The sequence below is a fragment of the Lingula anatina genome, chromosome 2 (genome assembly GCF_051362555.1).
Source record: "Lingula anatina isolate TDL-2025a chromosome 2, LinAna3.0, whole genome shotgun sequence".
In the NCBI taxonomy this organism is placed as follows: Eukaryota; Metazoa; Brachiopoda; class Lingulata; order Lingulida; family Lingulidae; genus Lingula; species Lingula anatina.
This window is the reverse complement of record NC_141768.1, coordinates 27,113,076-27,134,033: the sequence shown is the minus strand read 5'-3', so window position 1 is coordinate 27,134,033 and position 20,958 is coordinate 27,113,076. Positions and strand designations below refer to the sequence as shown.

At 38.9% G+C, this 20,958-nt stretch overlaps 3 protein-coding genes across 4 annotated transcripts in view; all 3 read right to left on the bottom strand.

The window, feature by feature from the left end:
* LOC106153619 (A disintegrin and metalloproteinase with thrombospondin motifs 3) overlaps positions 1-9,784 on the bottom strand; it is a 29,258-nt gene extending 19,474 nt beyond the window's left edge. Inside the window, exons 1-7 of one of the 2 annotated variants that reach the window (XM_013527615.2) lie at positions 9,252-9,784; positions 8,249-8,285; positions 5,409-5,806; positions 2,450-2,576; positions 2,164-2,318; positions 835-918; positions 61-208 (exon numbers count right to left, since the gene is read on the bottom strand). In XM_013527615.2, the coding sequence (XP_013383069.2) occupies positions 61-208; positions 835-918; positions 2,164-2,318; positions 2,450-2,576; positions 5,409-5,806; positions 8,249-8,285; positions 9,252-9,578 (1,276 nt within the window). In that variant the 5' untranslated portion in view covers positions 9,579-9,784. The remainder of the gene's footprint in view (positions 1-60; positions 209-834; positions 919-2,163; positions 2,319-2,449; positions 2,577-5,408; positions 5,807-8,248; positions 8,286-9,251) is intronic. The other variant, XM_013527616.2, reaches the window with a different exon arrangement.
* A 4,072-nt stretch (positions 9,785-13,856) lies between these two features.
* Positions 13,857-17,773, bottom strand: LOC106153615 (uncharacterized). Its single transcript, XM_013527610.3, has 4 exons — positions 16,227-17,773; positions 15,197-15,298; positions 14,874-15,029; positions 13,857-14,463 (listed from the first exon to the last, which is right to left on the bottom strand). Exons 1-4 carry the CDS (start codon positions 16,462-16,464, stop codon positions 14,186-14,188), a joined length of 774 nt encoding a protein of 257 aa, XP_013383064.1. The 5' UTR covers positions 16,465-17,773; the 3' UTR covers positions 13,857-14,185.
* Positions 17,774-17,942: 169 nt separating this feature from the next.
* On the bottom strand, positions 17,943-20,949 carry LOC106153614 (uncharacterized). Its single transcript, XM_013527609.2, has 4 exons — positions 20,356-20,949; positions 19,606-19,713; positions 19,158-19,313; positions 17,943-18,785 (listed from the first exon to the last, which is right to left on the bottom strand). Exons 1-4 carry the CDS (start codon positions 20,546-20,548, stop codon positions 18,523-18,525), a joined length of 720 nt encoding a protein of 239 aa, XP_013383063.2. The 5' UTR covers positions 20,549-20,949; the 3' UTR covers positions 17,943-18,522.
* Positions 20,950-20,958: the final 9 nt, after the last annotated feature.

Here is a 20,958-nt window from a genome sequence, read left to right as displayed (position 1 = left end):
GCAATAATCGATTGATGGATGTCCATTTTTTTTTTTTGAAAAACGTCAACTTATACTCACCGGCTGGTCCTAAATTGTCCCTTGTCAAGTAGATGGCGTGATCATGGTTCGTTGGGTCATTTGGATTCCGAGGACGATTTAATTGAACCCACTTACAAAACCTGTCCAGGGTATGTCTAGCGTTACCACGGTAAAGAATTGCATTAGCCTAGAATTACAAAGAATACTACTTATTACGTCTGTTCATCTTTTAAGCGTTTGATCTTACACACCAGCGTAATAAGAATCGCTGTTATTATTTCGTGTTGACTGCTTTTCCGTTTAATTATGAAAACACAAAATTAAATGGCAGGGCACGAAAGAATACCAAATGAAGTGTTCTCAAGATTAAGTTTTTTATTAAATTTTATGAAACGCGATGCAAAACAATAGAGTTACCCACTGCTCCATGTACTGTGTGGAGTTAATAGGTTGGAACAAGCGTAACCAGGTTTAAGGCTGCAACAAATTTGCCGAACATCTGCCTCGAGATCATATAAGTGCAAGAACCGCAAGAACCAAGAGCCGTAAAGTCTCTTGCTTGGTCAACCACAAATATGATCTTTTCAACCATAATTTCTTTAACGATTGACAGTTAAAACAGTAAACGAACAAAAAAAACTGCACATTGACCAATATTACAGAAGGCGCCAAGCGTCACGTATATTTTGTCTGGGTCGTAACTAGAGACTTTTGTTCCAAAGAACAGAGCGCTTTTGATTCTTTTATACGCTGTGTTACTCTGTAGACGGCTCTAGAGCAGAGGGATAGAGTGATCACCATGCTAATACATACCTGATAAGAATCCAGAAACACTACCCTGGCCACCACGACGTTGATGCGCACACCCAAAGTATTGTGGCGGTAAACCGAGTTCATCTAAATAGAGATAAAACAATGTTTACAAGATAAGTTAAACTGAGATGAACTTATACTTTTAAATGTGTTTATGCCTGGAGTAACATCGGTAATGCCAGCCTTTGGAAAAGCATATGATAAAGAAAGGGATGTAAAAAGCAGTTTGGGATTTTGATATGCTTCATACAGAACTGCAACTTTCCTTTTGAAGATAACTGAGGCATATGGCAATGCAAACCTTGGGTTTAAAGCTATAAATGAAAGGTCCTGTACAATTTATATAAAATTACAAGTTTGAATACTGTTATAAGTATGAAAAAAGAGATTTTTAACTTAGAGATGGACAATTTGGCTTTGGCGTGTTTCAGGTCTCTCTGAACTGAGCCATTGCCTACAAAGGCCTCCATGATCTTATAACTTCGCTTTGTTTCTTATTCGCCTTTCGTCTGGATATAGCATAGTTACAAGGCACAATGTGTTTTCTGGGGGAACCTTGAATTACATAAAAAACTGAACAGCACTTAAAAATCCAAGAAACGTCTCGGTCTTTTGCCAAAAATCTATCAAGTAAACGGCAACTACCCTGAAGCCTGCACTAACCAAACAAGCATATGATTTACGAAGATGAGGAGCATTCCTCACAAATTACTTGTAAATTGTATAAATGTTAAGTCTGTACGCATCTCAGTGCAGATTTGTGCTTCTTGTTAAGATAATTTGCAGTGCACTGGTTGATGCACTAACGTTTGTGAACAAGGCCAACTGGGGCTCAGTGATTGCAGACGTGTTACGAAAAGTATACCGTTTTGACCGACGGTATGCAATTGTATTACACCACTCAGCCAGTGCAAAGCAGGACTGTTAGGTAAGAGTAGCCTCACCCCCTAACCAGGGTGGAATCAAAGCCCTACATGGATCAGAAACAATTGGAGTTGTCATTTCAGGGTGAAAGGACACCACTCCATAATATATTAGATCTGTCAATTGACTGCGCTCAACTGCAACTTAATCAATATAAAAAGTAGATCGTACGTCTAAAAAGCGGAAGAATTCAGCACAGAGTTTCCTTCCTATGAGTGAGTGCGTGCACGTGCGAATGTAATCTTTTACAAAAGCACACCATAACCTTTATTTAAAACATAATACTTTAATATTGATATCGCCGGAAACGATCTTGTTCTGCTTACAGTACAACAACCCTGACGCCTTGCCAATTACTTTCAGTTAAAAATGTCTAAAGAAAGTGATTATTTCCAAATAACTTACAATATTCATCAACGTTAGTAGGTAGGTTTTCGCTTTCTTTTTACTCCCATGGAAGTCTACGACGCTTTGATCGGCAACCAGCATAATTCCCAGATATTTGTCACCGTATGCTCTCTTCTTTCTTCGGTGCTTGTCACTGACTTCATCTGAAACAGCTAAACAACCAACGTCTTTGTAAATCTAACAGGAAATTAGAAACAGAAAGCTTAGCACATTATGATGTACATGTACTCGCAACGAATTAAAAGTTAACCTTTGGCAGTCAAATATCCAGTATAATGGCTACCTTTATGCCCAGTGGCCTTGCCTTTTGGGTGAGGCAGCTTCTTAAGGACGTGAGGTCGCCCCTCTTTAGATCTTGAAGGCAATGGCTGGACAAGGTATTCTTCTTCATCTGTCCGAATGATTCCAAGCTGGAATCAAAAGCAAATCCTTTATTCAATTTTTGTGAAGACAAAACTACTTACAAAGTTATTGAAAATGCCGACACCAAAGCTACGAGCGGTTCTTTACTGCCTTATAGGTATCCAGTTTGTAGAGAAAAACAGTACAATAATTTTCTAACTTGGTTTGCTTTCAGAACACTACAGCAACTGTATTGTTTTATGTTTTAGTTCAATGATTCCATTCCAATTCTCACGTGTCGAAAACACTGAGAATTTTTTAATGGGGCTTATGATATATCATATAGGCGGATCCAGGAGGCATGAGGGACATCCATTCCCTATTTCCCCCCCGGAACCGAAAGCTTGAAGCTTATTTTATCTTTTTTAATTTCTGGTAGAGTTGCCAATAACCAATTTCTTCTTGATTTTCTGGTTCCGTACGTGTACGTAAAAATGATTGTCCGTTTATTACATTGTTGTGACATGCTATTTTAATATTTTAATTTTATCAAAATATTGATGTTTATTTTTTCCCTTTCAGTCTCATTAAGCCTTCTTTGATTCTGTTGCCATCAAAATTAAATGAAAGTCCATCCTTTTCATCAAAAGCCTTGTTACAAAATTTACCATAGCTACTTGAGTTTGTTTAAATTGTCAACAACTTTCCTGTGACCCCGAAATCTGATAAGCATCCCTAATAATGTACCAGACTAACTGGATTAATCTTTACAGCTGGATTGTAATTGCTCGATTTGTGAACAGTCACTGCCGTGTTCTTCGTGTCTGATTAAGCTTTAAGATCAAATTGCATCCTTTGGTGTTATAAGACGTTTTAAAACAATCAGCTGTTGACAACCAAAATCGTATTACGATGTCCAGTGTTAAGAATTAACGATATCTATTACTACTTTAAATAAACCTTGTTTAAAAAGTGTCCAAGTTCATGAGAATTGGTGTACTTTTGGATGTGGAATATTTGATTTCGTTATATAACAAGCCAAGTTTTCATTTGGTGTTAACAAAGACAATCAATCAACAGGCATGCATGGTGGTCGCGACAAATATCTCACGACAACTGCACAGAATTTGATTAAAATCTAAACTACGAAAACCTTTCGTCGCTATAAGGTTACGCCTATGGAGTTGCACTGGAAAGCACGTTATTCAACTGTGCATTAAGCCAAATCAGGCAATGATCTTTAGTGCATAATACGTGTAAAAATGAAAATGAAACAAAGGTCGTTTACAAAATTCTCGGTTTTTCGGTAGTTTTTTATGTACAGACACAGATTATGTATTGCAGATGTGCTTAAAGACCTTTGCTAGTCACATTTTCAGAATATCCATGATACTTATATTTTATTATTAAAAATTGATGGTCATTACGCTGTTAAACATTATGTAATATTGCATTAAAATTGGAAAAAGAAACTATTTTGGGCACTTATGACCATTAAAGGATAACCATGTTGCATATGATTCTCAAAATTAACGGAAAGGATCGAAGGACTGAAATGCAGCTTGAGTTGGAGTTGGAAAACCAGTCTCATTGCATTCACTTACGTTGGCAGTGATTATGCTGTTAATCATTATCTTCTGCATCAAAACTGAAAAAACGTCTTTGTGCACTGCCACCACAAACATTACGAAATGAAAACTGTGTTACTTATTATTTTGTAACTTGAATGTAACAAGAATGATTCTTAGAATTGACATACAGCTCAAATTGGAAAACCAACTTGATTGTTCTTCAATTGATGCATTTTTTTCATTTTTCTCATTCTGCATTTTCAAAGCGTGGACTTGAACACTCATGGGGTTGAAGCCTTATGCTAGTTAGTTGCACATTTTTCTTACATCGGTATTTCCTGTTGTGCATAATTGATATTTGGTGTCGACTTTGCTATTAATCATGTATTAGTGCATCAGATTTGACAGTATGCATCGTTATTTTCTACTTTTTGTCTGTACATTTAACAGCTTTGCTGCCTTGTTTAACGCTGTTACATTACTTCTAAAGACAAAAAACAAAACATAAAAAGGGCAAACGTTAAAAATCTATCATTGACATGTGCTTCGCAGTTAGCCTGTCGAGAACTGTCCGAAAAACAAGAAGGAAAAAAAGACATTGACACAATCGTTCAAATTGAGTTGCAAATTGGTAAAACCTGTACTTTGTGGTCGTTTTGAAAACGGTTGGTTTGAAGAGTTTGCAGTATATACTTTTGCTTCAGCGACATGAATTCTCTAGTTAAGACTCACGAGGCAACTGAAAGGAAAGGAAACAAGACCTCAACAGAGTTTCAGGGTCTTGCAAAAAAGAGGCTAAATGATGTCAAAACAGGTGTCACTTTGGACGTAACATAACAGGATTCGTTGTACCTAACTGGCGCTCTCTAAGCAATCTTCGGAATAAGGGCGGATTTTAAACGTTGATCAAAGGAATAAACGGCCGTTTAACGGTCATGTAATCGGTTCCCCATGAGCTAAAGCGTGCTTCATCGTGATCGTTGAACGTAGGAGGTATATTTACGTATTATTTATGTCCTTGTCGGGTCAAAGCAAGAATCCTCAACTAGTACTGTGACCCCGGGAATGAGCACCATGAGGCACCTGTGGAACTATATATTTTAGCAGATGTAGAGTACCTCAAGAGCGGAAAAGATCAATATTTCCCCCTATAATTCACGGTGACAGTTCTTCGAAGCAAAAGGGATCAAAACAATAACAACCCCCGAGTTCTACAAGAGTCCCCCCTCTAAAGAATTAACACGAAAGTACCGAAAGGGACAAGGAACTTCTTTCAACTGTGGATGCAAAACAAAAACGACAAGTGTACGGGTACAAAGTATGTCTTACCAAGCCGTCACAAATACTTAGAGCCACATAGGAGTCATAGCTGTGTTCCACGTGTCCCTGATAATAACAGTCCTGCTGAAGGACACCACCGAATGTGACATTGCCTTCCTTAGATTCCAATATGGCTGATGGCGCAATGAGATCGTCCGTTTTGAAGAGTGAAAGTAATACTATTTCTCCTCTCACATTAAACGCAATATTGACATCTTCGTTAGGGATGCTTCTTTTCCTTTTGGTATTATGGCCTCCTTCCTTGTTCGGATTTACCAAATTTGGAATGTTTTGCAAATCACTGGAGAGAAATCTCCCCTGTAAGTCACTGAGGTATGGAAGAATGATGTTAAAGTCAGTCGTGTTTTCTTTCCTTGACAGAATATTTCTGTATTGACTCTCTGCTTCTGGAAATGAAAAATGTCCAAAATTAATAGTGACAACATAAGAACTCTTATGCATGCAAAACAAAGATAAAACAATAGTATTGCGTTACTACGTTAGGAAGGGCCTACGTTGTCAGTACAAATATAAAACAATTTACTTGTATCACTTTCCTTGTCCCACACATTGAATATTGTATGATATAAACGTGGTCCAACAAACCCAACAGTAAATTTCGTTGTTATCTGGCAGACGGCGGTGTATGGTTCATTGCCAAAAGAGGTGTTTATTTCAGAGCTCAGCTCAATTTAACACTCCTAGAGAACAATAAGAATTTGTTAACATCATAACGGTTAACTGAATGCAACTCGACATTCCCTCGATGCGTGTGCTCTTTAAATGGGGTTAATGGGTATTCCTTTGTAAACGAAGTGGAATCGGCCGATTTTCTAGGCATTATGTTACGAATCCTTCCGCAAAACAAAGCCACTGTTTGACCCTGTATTGTAATTAGATTTTCTGTATTTGCCTGCAAAAGATTTGAAGCATTGTTTTCGAGGCCCTCCCAGGGTAGCGGCGTTCTGTTGTGATTGTTAGCTCATGTGGTGCCGAGCAATAGCATTTTGGCCCAATTGCATGTTTCAATTAGTATCAAAATAATAAGACTCTAATTCAATTACGCGTCAGCGGTGCGGGTGTGACCTTTTTGATCTTATGTTCGATTCCTTGAGAACAAGATCGAAAGGTCAGCGGCCAAGGCAATAAATTTGCCATGCACTGCGAACACTGATATAAAATGTCAATTCCATATATTTTCATAGATGAAAGACGGCATTCTGTGTCTCTACATGGCCGACTGGTGTCATAGTGGTAGGGAGTCTATCTGAACATGTGTGCATCTGTCAGACCACCTGGGTTTTATTGACCCCTGCCCATTGCCCACAGAACCAATTTCCGCCTTGATATCGGCCCTGACCCCCTAACACTTTATGGGTTTATTTCGTTGCTCTTATTTTTTATTTATTTTTTAATACTTAGCCCAACTTGCAAACAAAACGGAAGTTATCGTCATAAACAGCACCCATTAACTCAGAATCCCAGGGTTTCTATGACAAAAAAGTGCCAAACCCATTTGGTGTCGCGTTAAAACCGGAAATACATAATCGTTCAAGGTCAAAGAGTCGACATTCAAAATTTTGTTTTCATTGACACAGTTACTGGGAATAATAAGCTTTACCGCAACAAAATTGTTCGCAGGCGACCGAAATACAATTTCCAAAAACTTTCATCATTTCTTTTTAGTTCCACCCAAAATAAAATGACTCATTTTCGACTGGCCAGTTGTATACACTAAAATTACTATTTGTTTATTTTCTCACGGACAACTAAATGGTAGTAGTACTCTAATTTTAAAAAAATAACCGAAGACGCATGCATGCTTACTGGTTAACCGTTAATCTACTTGTTCAATGAAAACCTTTTTTCCATTTCAGTGGAAACCTTTTTTCCATTAAGTGCACGTTACGAAATGAGGGAGGGGGGTTACAGAGTGACCTAAATTTGAAGGGTGAAAAATTGAAATCAACAACATTTTAGGCGATTTTTTAATGAAAACACTTGGGCAATCTAAAGCTTTTGAATTCCCTTAAAAACGCATCTTTGTTTAGAATAATTTGTTGCTTATTATTTCTTTTTCATTTTTTAATGCTTACTTTTTTCTAGTATTGTAAACCAGACAAGCACGTGCGTTGCAGACAGATTTCTGTTTAAGTGAAAGGCAGCAGTTCTTATCCATGTTTCAGACGCCCCTGGTGAAGACAGCATTGTTTTGATCTACAGAACCATATTAAATACGCACGTTTTAAACGATATGCCTTGGTATCGGATTTGCAAACATTGCAAAACGTAAATTATGAGGTTGTCGGTTAACTGAACGAAAATACTGGATAATATCACGCGAATTGTGCTAAGGAGCAAAACCTTGTTTCCGGAGAGTGACTAAGCTAAGGGAAATACCCCAAAGGTGCAAGAGTAGTCTAGACCGCTCGAACATGCACTCTTTAAACAAAATATACCATCAATTTACCTACATAAAGTAAGGCGGTCCTGTTCATCGCAATTTCCATGCAGGTGCACGACAAGCCACTTATGGCACTTAAACTAAGGAATCAGAAATATATTCTTCTCGTAGATGGCAAGAACATTTTGTTCGCCAATACGTTTTGCCCTGGATGTGGTATACTTTTCAGTTGCCTGTCGGACAGATTCAAAAATTAGGGAAGTTTGTAGGTGGACAGGGGCAGAAGCTTTTAAAACCCCATTTGGCTGTGCTTGACAAAAATAAGGGCGGCCCATCCTCCCCCCCCCCCCCCCCCCCTCCAAGCTCTAGGTCTTTCGAGCACCCAGTTTGATACATTCATCAGACTCAGCCAAAGATTCTACCTGTGGCAAAACGGCCTACTCACCTCTTACTGCTGCTGACTCTGACGCACTGCCGATAACCTGAAAAGAAATTGTAACAGTTGCTATTCAGCACGTGGAAATAATAAAAATACAACTTCTACAAGCAGCCGATCATCAATGATAGTGTTTGGGTTCCCTCTTACTAGCCGACAGAACAAATATTATCTTGTATATGCTACATGCAAAAATCCACGACTCCTAGAAGATAAGGAGGAGTTTGTATCAACATACCCACTGTTTACATAACAAACGAGTATTTCATCTCATTGATATCTCTCTAAAAGTAAAGACGAGTTAGAAGTTTTACGTGTTAAAACTTAACGAAAAAAAAACTCTTGGAGTAATAAAAGCCCTGACAAAAAAATCACAGCTGTTTTATAAGTTGCGGCGGAGTGTTTAACTCTTTACGACTGAGTCCCACCAATACAGCTTTTAAGCCGAGAAACGTCAATTAATTTATAGCATAACGGTTAAAGCATATTTCCTTTCCACGGAAGCGATATATAAGAAAGGCTTTAAAAAGGCTGGTCAATGAAATAAGTGAGAAGAGGTCAACACACAGGTTCATTTTCCTTTGTTTCTCACTCGTTTTACTTCAATAATAATCCCCGCTCATCGCTGAAGGTACAACTCAGCAGGACGGTGTGTGTTTACTTTACGTACGTCGAGACGTTTGGTTATAGACATAATTCAAAATAGTATGGGTTTCCCAAAGTCGAAAGTGTTTGTCTAAGAGCTTTCCCTGTTAAATGTCTATGGCTGCGATTGCTAATTTAACGTAACCGATGGCAGTTCTCTTAATTATAGGGGTTTGAATGAAGCAGAAGCATTTTTATGGCTTCCAATTTCGACATTGATGACTGTATTGACAAGTCGGGTAAACGCATCAAAATACAATAGCATGCAAACTATAGCTTCTTAAGTTAAGCCTTCACTGAGTGAAAAAAAACTGACTGACAAAAAAATCGTGGCGTTCAGAGTCATACAACTAATTGGGTAACTTACCTTACATACACCCTGATCTATGAGGCAGATGGTAACTACAAAAAGATGCAGTAAACGAAAGTTTGAAGGTCCCAGCTGGAACGTGTTTCCAGAGCTATTGCGGTCTGTACAGTGTTTTGCTGGCCTGCCAGGGGCTTTGCTTGTTTCAAACATCCCATCGACAGTCGTCTGCTGCAAATGTCCCCGTGCACACATTTGACGCCCTAGCGCACGGTTCTCACTGTGGTATCGCTTAGAACAGTTTGCACAATCCGCCTTGCAGCTGTCATTTCTCGTGAAGTGAGTTGGTGTTTCGTGAAAAAAACTCCCAGTGTTTTTGGTCGTCATCGTTCTGAACAGTCGAAAAGAGGGGAAATGATGCACTGTCACGACAATAGGCGGTCATCTAAAGATCCCCGACCCAGGTTGGAGCCCAAAGGTTTAGAATCCCCTGGGTTTGTACCCTGTCACTCTCTCTCTCTCTCTCTTCTCTCCCCGCACACACAGTGAGAACGGCAGAAACACCAGTCAGGTCTGCGAAGCCAGTGGTAGCACTGCAGTCATTTATACTGGAAGCTCCAGCCGCCAAAGGTCAACCAGTGAACTTTTGTTGTCCGTCGCAATCTTAGAAGCGTGCGCAGCAGATCAACTTTCAAATTGCAAAACTACAACACAGACGCCGTAGCAGCATGTGCATAGAAGTTTTTTTTTCTTTTACGCAACCAATTCCCATTCACAAGAACAAGTGTTGAATACAACGTGACACAAATAGGAGGCGACTACCACATACTATTTTGTTGACTAAACTAATCCTTTTTAATGCATTTATATTACCCACGATGCGGACTATGGTGTGCCATCGATTCTTTTCACATTTGTATTTAAGGGTCTACCTTTCAAACCCCTGAAAATGATTACTCCTTCTTGATTGTGCCGTCCCTTCAAAAGATGGCACACTGTTAAGCAGCGGAAATACGCAGGTCTGTAACATTAGCTAAACTCGTCTCATGTCACTTCTATTTTAATGCTTGGGTGTTGTCAGGCATAATCCACGTAGATTTGCTCTGTACTTTTAATGGATATGCATTAAGGCATAGAGGACTGCCTATGCGAGAAATTTCACTTCACTTTTGTATTGAAATATATGGCAAAAAACATTGGATCTTTGTGCGCTACTGTTGAACTTCATTCATCGTGCCATTTTATCTTTAAATATCTATTTAGTAATATTCACCACTTTACTGAACACTTATTCAACCCTGAAACTTGTCCTTAACTCAAACCGCAATCACACCAAAACGTGATGTAAAAAAACACATTATCCGCGGGTCTGACAGTATCAGTTTCAAGATGCACGACGTTCAGATGTCCGTAAAACCATGTTTGACTTCCCCTTCTTAGTAATTAATATCCTAAGTAATCATCATCAGTGGCTTACTTGAATTGTTTTAAGTATAATAAACATGATTAGAAGTATAAAGATGATTATCCTCCAAGACGATCTGCCTGAATACTATTACATTCAACACTTTGGGAAGGACAAGTTTGACGCAATGCAGAAACCTCCTAGGGCCTTTCCCGCGTTTTATTATTTGTAGTTTACGCTTAGTGCAATTTTATTTAGTTTTGTAGATCTAAAAGATGGCCAACTGCTGCCTTGCGGTAAACAAGGAAGAACAAAGACCATCCTTGTTCCATCCTTGTGTTCCTAATGTTCTTTTAAATTCAAAACAAAAGATCTAATCATACTATTGGTGCATCGGAATGCGGTCTCCTGGAATCGGGGAAAAGGGGTTCCACAACTGTAACTCATTCCAGCTCTTCACACACCGCTGAATCTCCAGGAATTAAACGTCATTTCAGCTGAAGCGAAGATGCGCCAACGTTTCATGGTAGACTACCTTGCCAGTTCAGATCTAACCCAAGCACTTGATTCCCCCTATCAATAACCATACTCGGCTCCCGGGGATCACCCGGCCGTTATTTATTCTTACAATCGTGTTTGTTATTCATCTGATATAAAAACGGCACGCATTTTAGATCAATCCGTGTGTCTCGACATCAACGACCGTGTATAGCCACCACATGTGTGCACTGGAAAGTTACCAACTTTTTATACTAAAAGCTTTGAATAATTGGGAGCAAGGCATGAAAAAAAAGGCGTAACTCAGCCCTGTTCTCGAGTTCAGCTCATGCTTTTGTGACGTGCAAAATGTTCTGGCGAAAAATCTGAGTCAAACGAGGCCGGGGTCCAAAAAGGAAGAATAAAATGTCCTAAAATTAAGATTAATTGTCCCACACGAGCTTCACTTAAAGGCGTAAACATGGCTTCACCAACTTTCTTGTCCTTAGGAGTGGTTAGGATGCATCTTGTTTAATTTGATTCAAGGGGAAATTAGACAGATACCCTGTCGGGGAGAGCTCTTACCGTGTCCTTACCTGTTCAGCTTTTTTACCGGGTAAACTCGACAGGTAAGCTCATTAACGCTGACAATCACCAGAAGATGGATGACTGAGGCTTGGGCTACACTGGGAAGTGAAATGTTTATGGCGGTGCTTTGTGTAAACATGACCACAAAACGTTTCCAATTAAGTACTCACACAGAAGAGATAATGTTGATATACAGAAAACTGCTCGTATTACGATTCCTACGTCACGTCCGAAATTTGAAATCTCTCAAGAGCTCTCTAATTAGGCAAATGATTAAAACAGTTAGCACAAACTAAGGGGGGTATCTTTTGCATCAGCAACCTTAATTAGTTAAAAAGAGGGCGGGGCATATGTATACGGATATTAATTTCTTAATCAGTAGCGACAGAACTGTTTTCTTTCATGGAAATTCCAACAGAAAATTATTTGCGAGTAAAGCCAATTAAAGTACGGATCAACTTCCAGTTAAAAGAATTATAATTCATCTCATAAATCAAGCTATATGGAAATTACCTCTTATCACAGGTCAAATGAGGTCTTAAGTTGCTTCACCAAAAAAAAAAAGAACATTTAAGTTCGTGTACTGGTTATTTTAAACAATAAAACGAGCTTAGATTGAACGATTTGCACAAATCCACAATAATGCCGAGGAGATTCAGCAGTCCACAATCAAATCACTGATTAGCCGATTTGATAAAATAATATTTAAACAATTGAACGATGGCCGTAGTATGGGCATCAAAGCTGCAGCTATTCGCTGTTCCTATTTCACAATGTAGCTCGTGCAAGTTCCGCAAAAATTCGGGCGGAATGTTGGTCTTCATTTTAAAATATAATATTTTTCCTTTTCGAAATGAGACAAAACCAAGCGCCCCCCCCCCCCCCCCCCCCCCCCCCCCCTCCATGCACGCTACATATTATAGTATGAAACTCGCCTAATATTTTCTCTATGCCTCGCAAACTGCCCCGCCCCATCTCTTGGCAAATAACCCTAGGCCTGGCCCCGTCAGTGCATCTGTTCTCAAACATTAGATATTTTGACAAATATAGGAGCCCCTTTCTTTTTTATTTATCATACTAGATATTTGCATGTACGCGAAAGAATAGGTACCAAAGAGGTTACCCTTTTTGTCGGAAGAGAGAAAGTGTTTCGTGTACCTCAAATGTTGTGCGTTCTTTTGCATCCCATAAAAGGAAATAAGATAATCACACTTTTTTTTCGTTCAAGGTAAATATTATTTGTTCGTCACATTTCCAGCCAAAATACTTCTATACTATTCAATTAAATTCAACTGTACATCAAAGCAACCACTATTAATCCGCACTTTTAATAATGATGGGCTTGATAAATGTCCAGTTTAAAAACAATGCCTCAACCCCAAAACACCTGTTCAATACAAACTTAAAAATAAACAAAAACAGAAATGAGGTAAAGATTTCATTGTTTTCTTGGAGCTATCACAGATTCAGGTGCAGTGGCTTCCGCGTTTCTTTTCGGAGTAGAAGGTAAAATGGTACTAGGTACAAATTACAGCAATGCCATCTCCGTTTTCGGTCTGCCCTTAGTTTGAAAATCGTCCAACAAAGTACTTAACGGTGACTGTAACGGGCTATCCTATCCGAAATCATCTCAAGATTTCTGTACTAAGTTTACTTGGGATGATAATGAACAAGCGATGTACAGGTAGGCTTCAAACACGAAGCATACCACTTCCAGGCATCAGGTTTATTGAGCTAATGCAACTAATGATTGGCATTGATATCCAGCGCTTTTTATTTGAAATAGATACATCTCAAGGTTTACCCGCTTTTATTAGGAGTCGTGAACCAGGTGGGTGCACTCGAATGTAATGGAAAAGTCCGCAGTCACCCAGAACATAGAACCGAGAGCCAGTATTGCAAAATTTTAGGAAGGGGGTTCCTCTGAACCTAACGCAGAGCACTCACACGCTGTGCTAAGGATCCCCCGTTGCAGATATGCAGTTTGATAATCACCGATAGTTAAACGTATATATCGAATTTCGGGCAAAACGTGTAAGAAAGAGTAGGAGATTAAGCACTCGTGTGATAAAAATAAGAAAAATTTAATGTTAGACGACGTCGACGGACTTCAAAATAAAATTGACTACGTGTTTTTTCATTAAGTAAGTTGATTTAATCTTCCATCAATTGATAGATTGTAGAAACTCAAACTGTAGCTTTTTTGCAGTTTTATTCTATTCACACCAAATTACAGTATTTGTATACAGTGCTCAGTGACACAGTGTGACAGATCTTAGACAAGCTTATTTTGTAATGTAAAAGATAATGTGAATATTCATCCATCCTTCCAGAAAACGAGTCTTTATTCACCTCGTTCACTGAGTACAAGGAGGCTGTTTCCCGTCTTAAAGAAAACATGATTTCCATCTGTCATCCGTCATGATTAAAATGTAATGTTGTCCACGGTATCTTGTGTATTAAATTAGAATCATAATCTACATGAAAGCACGGTAAGTATCACAAAAAAAATTAAAATCCACCGTCAAACCCTTGGTCCAGCTAGGCTACTCCCGTTTTGAGAAGTCTCCTCGGTAAATCCACCGGGGAAAGTTATAGATTTGATATACTTGTAATCCAGCAGCATTAAATATGCAACATAGAAAAATGTAAAGCCAGCTAATACGGCAAAAATTGCTCCAACCCAACTTATGATAAACGACCATCCGTAGCTGGTATAGTAAGAATTGCCCAGGCCTTTTCCTTCTTGCTCCATGTCTCGTAATGCTATGAAAGATATCAGACCAGCCATCTCTAAACAACCTGAAAATCATAGAAACTATTTATTTCTATTCAGCATACTCTTCAAAATTGACCAAATTAGTTAAAATGAAACCCCGTATGTGATTAAAATAAACACAATTAATTGTAAAATGACAGGCTCAACTGACTATTTTAATGAAAAACAAAAAACAAAAAAAAAGTGTGTCGCATCCTATTATCAGTATAATTCGGTGATTGTCACTTTCCCTCTGACATTGCATATATCCTATTAGTGCTTTCGAACCCATCTTTTAGCTGGGAAAATGTCCACTCTGGGTAAATTTGATCTAGATAAACTAAGGTTCCATGAAAAAAGGCCCACACTTTGAGGAAAAAGACCCCCCTTCCTTCTGCAATTGCTGGCTACGGGCCTGTAGCCTAAAGACTGAAGATGAAACGCATAATTTTACCTCCAAGTAAAGAGAAACCCCCGGCGGCCCACGTTATTTGTCTGACGTTGACCTGTGGCACCAGATGTCGCCAGTAACCAAGAGTTATGACCACAAGTGTCAAGAGGAGCACTCCAGCAGATGCCAGCACGCATGCCATGGTTACACGAACCATACCTGAGAATTAAGAAGTAAAAGAATAAATATATTAATTTCTTAAATCTAAGAAGCTATCTCACATGCTAATATCTATAATCTTAATATATAAAAAAACGTAGTCAGGAATTTATTCGATCTTTAAGAAAAAAGTCCAACCAATCAGTGGAGTTACAACAGGGCATTACCTTTCATTCTGCTATACAAAACATTTGAACTGTTGGCAGTCTCGGGAACTTCGTCTATACACACTAAGTATGGTGGAACAAGCTTGACTCTGGACATTGCACCTGAAAGTAAATGGGATCGCATTTTACCGGCGAACAACTATCGCAATCGAAACAATATACGTTTGGAATGTGTATCCCAGCCAATGAAAATACTGTTTCATAAAGTAAATGGGGTGATATGGACAAAATGAGGAAACGAGTTAAGCAGCGATATTTCTTGTATATTATTATGAGATGACTAAGCGAAAATTTTGCAAGGTGCCTCTCAGTAGCAAAACCTGTAATTTTTTTTAAATCTTCCGAATATACCAGTAAGGTAGTGATGGAATAGACTTACCACTTACCTTGTTAACACCACGCCCCGTACATACTACGTTTTTAATATAACTCCTTAATTTCAAGCCTGTTTTTTAATTCTGATCTCTGGGGCGCTTACAATTGTTAAAACCTACCTATGCAATATAACGATTAAATATTTGAAGAAAATAGCTCGATAATGCAGAGGTTGAATGTATTTGTCCTTTGAATACATGTTAGCGTGCAAAGGTGAAGTTCGTGAAGTGTGGAGATTGGACACTTAACGGCAGCCTTGGGAATTTTATGTCATTAAGGCGAATGGTTTGTGTAGGTAAGCAGTAGATACTGGCGTGATTCTAGCGTGTGGCGCATCAAACCTCACGGGCAACACCACGGTAAAAAGTGAGAAAGAAAATTCTCATTATCGAAACCTCATTGATCACGAGTTCCAGTTCTTTGTCCAGACACAAAGAAAGTCACATGTAACCATGTTCTTTTTCATGTGTTCTGAGCTAATGCTACGAGTCTTTTTTCATGCTTAACAATATTGAGGTGACCCCTCTACGGCACCCGATTCTAGTACAAGTTTTATGTGAAATATCTCAGGTGAAGCATACGTAGTGAGTCAGACCTCGGTGAAATTAGTAGGTCTGTGTCTGGGGCCGGCAATTTCTTAGCACTTAGCACTCACCTGTAGGCCAGTTATAGAAGCACGTCCTCCATAGCCCAAACTCTCGGTTATGTAAAGGGTCGGTGTCAACGGCGTTGGCCTCTGTGGCATACCTATACCAGGCGTCCGTCCCTAGACCGATGGTGACCAGTATTAACGCCACGGCTACAAATACACACGGTGCGAATGCCGCCTGGTAATGTTCCGGGTTGGGCCCCATAGCCTTGGGGTCGGGAACCGAGTCGCTCCGCCGGGTCATTTTAATGGGATGTCCCACACAGTTTGACAGCGACCACGCCCGTGTTATGGCGAAGATGGACCCCGGGTTCAGTTGTTTTAACCTGGCCGAGTTCTTATTGTGACGCGGTATGGACTGTTATTTCTGATCAATACACGCCATATAGCTTGATACAGGTATGCCGTATTCGATGGTGAGAGTGACAGTCGAGAAGGCCTCGGTCTCAGTTAATCCAGCTTTGGGTCGAGCTTTCCGTTAGTCGCTTTCTGTTGGCCATTGTGAATATGCATGGCAATATCTCCGTCCTTTTCTTTGGTTTCTAGTACAATTTACCAATTTACCGGTCTCCAGGCACGTGTAGCAGGGGTGGCGATTGTAATACCCAGATTATAAACCGGTTAATCACAAATTCTAACACCCTGCAATTCTTTGCCTCACGCAGCATGCACTGCACCTGTTATTGTTAGCGTTTAATATAATTGTATTAGTTATTGACAACCATGGGCGTTACCCTACTAGGTAAAATGACGTAGAGGGCGACTCTATGTAGGTTACAGACTGGAAAATCCCGCAGAAGGGAAGTCCCGCATCTTGCTATTGGAATATTTTTGTTATTTTCACTAAGATTAACTAGAATTCGTGTTGAATAATGCGTGAATAAAAATGTTGTACTTACTCTTTCGTAGTTTCACATTTCAAACACACTTGAACTTGAGGATGTGCTTTTGTATAATACGTTGCTGAGAGCATATATACATGCTTGTCGTGAGAGGAAGAGGGCTTACAAATATGTTTAGCCTGATATGCTTTAAACTTGAGTTATTACTTTTTCATTGCTGAAAAAAAAAGCCAAACTGGACATTTTGTTTATCAGTTAAAACTTAGACAAACAAGTCCACAGCTAGGATGTCAATTTTGTAAAGAAATAACGAAAGCGGATGAAGAGTTGAAAGGGTATACATAGGTATTCAAGGGATGCACCAAAGGGTTCAGGATTGTTAGAAACAATATACTCATATACACATATCTTACAAGCTCTTGATAAAAAGAAAAACAATAATTTGAATTGATACATACAGAGCTAATGAAACTGTTCTCTCAGAAACAATATAGTTTAGACGTCCCAGTTTCATTCAACATATCAGCATGAAAAACATTTAATGAATACCAAAGGAAAATTTTAATCCCTCCCCCTCCCATGTAAATATGAAACCAAATTATTGCGCCCAATTCTACAAATTGGTTGATGTCATCACAAATAAACAAGCAAGAGGCGCTTCAACCCGAAGAAATGATTAATTCTTAATTCAAATCACACTATATAGCCTGATAACCAAATAGTTCTAAATATTTTATCTAAAAAATAAAAAGTAAGGGGGGGGGGGGGTTGAAATGCAACATTAAAATATAAAAAAACGGATCAATAATGACAGAAAACCATAAACTTTGTCAGATCAGCATACAAATTTAAATATCTATGATTGTGTGAGCAATAGCAATTCAATAATAGCGACATTTATTCATGCGATACTATCTCATCAGCTATGCATGAGAGATCAAAAATGAAACTGAGAATGAGTACAGAAATATAATACACAGGTGAAATCTATGATGGCGATTAATATAAAGATCACTGATTCGAATCACGAACACTCTGTCATTTGTACCTATCCTATTTGATTATCCTACGTCACATACTTAAATAACGGAGAAACTTATCGCCAGCATAAATATGTATCCAAATATATTTCACAGAGCATTATCAAAACCTAATATAAAAATAGCTACATTTACAAGTAAATATATAAAATCAGAATTTACCAAGGGTAAAACTGTTGAAAACAAATAATTGACGTTTCTGTAACCGCTTGCAATTTCCTTCGGATCCCCAACACTGAATTCATAGGCTGACCATGTATTCTTAGACTTGACACCCTTTAAAAGTTTTCAGTTTTCCTCTTAAAACCGTCTTCAACTGGTCATTTACAGACCAAATTTCACGTTGGCAGTCATTTCATACCAAGTCACTTTAAAAGAATCTTCCGTAGCATAGTAAGTTTACCACTTATGAAATCTCTATCAGTAACCCTGCATGGCAAGCCCGTATTTGTCGTCACTTTTCCCGATCTGTTTTGACACATAGGTGTACTTTCGTTCAAGCTTCATCAGATATGCCATGTAAAAGAAGGCAAATCCCCCAATGAGCGCCATCCCGACCCCCGCCCAGCTGACCATGAATGACCATCCCCAGCCTCTATACACAGTGGCGGGCAACAGGCTGTTCTGCCGCTCCAGGTCGCGTAGTGCGATGAAACAGATCAGAGCAGCTGCTTCCAGTAACCCTGAAATGATTTCATACAAAAAAACGTTAATTTCAGTCAGAGATTTATCAATTTTTATATCAACTGTTCCATTTTAAGCAATGTCAATTATTATTATTATTATTATTATTATTATTATTTGCCCGTAACATCAAAAGGGCGATCCAGTTTACAATAAACAAAACATTTAGAAATAGGCCAAAAAAAAAAAAAAGTGAAAAGTGTTGACAAGATTTATGTCTCAAACTGAAGGCGGGGAGGTTGCGTCGCTCCGGGGAGTGTGACGAACTGCTTGGGAATTCTATTATCTTTTGACCCACAGCAAATTGACTCAATTTTTCCTAAACTTTTTATAATTCGAAAGTATTGTAATAAGAGGGCCTGGGCACTTACCTCCTAAAACAGCTAGGCCCCCGGTGGAAGCAGCTATTACCACTGTTTTGGTTTCTGATACCAACTCCTTCCAGAACCCAATACTACATACAACAACCGCTAACAACAAGAGGGCGGCAGAGCTAATGACAGCTATGGACACGAATAAGTTAATTTCTGAAGTAAAAAAATCGGATAACGGTGTAAGAAATAATGTAAAAGAGAAGATGTGTGTATATATAATGGCTTTTTTTCTTCACTTTAGACCTCTTACACGTCTTTTTCAACTCTATATCTCTCAAGTACGATCTATTGTATTCGCCAATAGCTTTAACCTTATTTTCGCATTCGGAAGAAGTAGGGCACCTTATTAAAGAGAGACGCTCACGTAACCTTTATCAAGCAGGTTCGCAAAGGATCATTTACTCCAGTAAATTAAGCAAAAACCATCATTCCGATCACGTCGCACCTTCTAACGTGTTTTTAAGGCTGCTATCGGTACTGCTGTTCGTTCTCTTCGTCAGGCTGCTCACGCACACTTCATACGGTGGTGCGAGCGACAACCTTGCAAAGGGACCTAAATGAAAAAAAAAGAGATGAATAATAGTGCCATATTGAGTTTTCCTCTCACATTTACGGCCTACTTATTTCTTTGCCTAACAATGGATTGCATCATGTTTTATTGTACACAAATAAAGTGAATAGGCCTACTTACAACATGATTTTAGACAGTTTTAAATATTAATAAAGCTACTACTGTGACGAAGTTGTTGTCTTTCTCTTTTGCCGCTGCACGTGCACGAGGTAGTAAATACAACTCTGTTTCATGCCTTTCATATTATTTATTGACTACTTTGCAGCGCCGCTTTCTTTCCATTTCTAACTCTACCTTATTCAATCTCTAGCGGCCTTCTCTCGTTTACATTGAACGCAGTTTTATAAGCATCATAAGAGTATGTCAGTCTACTCAGTTTCTCTCTAAAACATTTCCCGCTCCATATTCACTTATGACTTTAAATTACTAACATCATATTTATACGAACTTATATCCGCATGCATATTGCATGTGTATTAAAGTTGTTCTGTGTCAGAATGTGCCTTTATTAGCAATAAATTTGATGCTCAGTGTAAGATGGATATCTTTTCCGTTTATTCCTTGCGCCCAGGAAGTTAAAATTTTAATTTGATAAAATTGACGCGTATACATCATGTACACTACCTGTTGGCCAGTCTGTAAAGCAAGTCCTCCACAGTCCGTACTTCATATTGTGCTCCGGTCGCTCGGCCACCGGGTGGTCACCACTGGTCACCCAGTACCAGCTGTCCGTCCCAAGACCAATGGTGATGAGGATGAAGGCGACTTCGATGAATATACATGGCACTATGGAAACGGAGTACAGTTTAGGCTTCATGTTTTCAATTCACAGCAGAGTAGATCCACGTCGTATCAAGTTATTCCTCCTCCTCTTGTTAAACCAAGCTGGTAGTTAAAAGATTTGTGTTGTGTTTTCACGCGTCCTTGCTTATATATACTTGTACATGTATATTTGACACATGGGGGCCTGGGGTCATTAAACAGAAAAAACGGGACCAAAATTTAAAAACGACTGTCACCTCTCCACCTATGTTGCCTCTCGCGATATTTAAAGCAGTGTAGTCATCAATGACCCAAATAATAATATTGCTAGCTCTTTTCTGACTAACGCTGGTTTAAAGGTGCGGATCTGAAAGGTGTAGAATTACACATCTTTTCATAACTGTTGACTTAGCATCATTTCGAATTCCGGGGCTAGTTAAGAGTCGGGATGGCTGAACAAACACA

Bases quoted from the DNA above. Each gene is read 5' to 3' on its own strand.
- LOC106153615 (XM_013527610.3), bottom strand. From the start codon at position 16,464: ATGACCCGGCGGAGCGACTCGGTTCCCGACCCCAAGGCTATGGGGCCC. The intron at 15,299-16,226 runs GTGAGTGCTAAG...ATTTACTTTCAG, and splicing joins CTTCTATAACTGGCCTACAG to GTGCAATGTCCAGAGTCAAG. The intron at 15,030-15,196 runs GTAATGCCCTGT...CTTAATTCTCAG, and splicing joins TTTGTATAGCAGAATGAAAG to GTATGGTTCGTGTAACCATG.
- LOC106153614 (XM_013527609.2), bottom strand. From the start codon at position 20,548: ATGAAGCCTAAACTGTACTCCGTTTCCATAGTGCCATGTATATTCATC. The intron at 19,314-19,605 runs GTGCGACGTGAT...TTTTTACTTCAG, and splicing joins CCTTAAAAACACGTTAGAAG to AAATTAACTTATTCGTGTCC. The intron at 18,786-19,157 runs GTAAGTGCCCAG...AAATCATTTCAG, and splicing joins GGGCCTAGCTGTTTTAGGAG to GGTTACTGGAAGCAGCTGCT.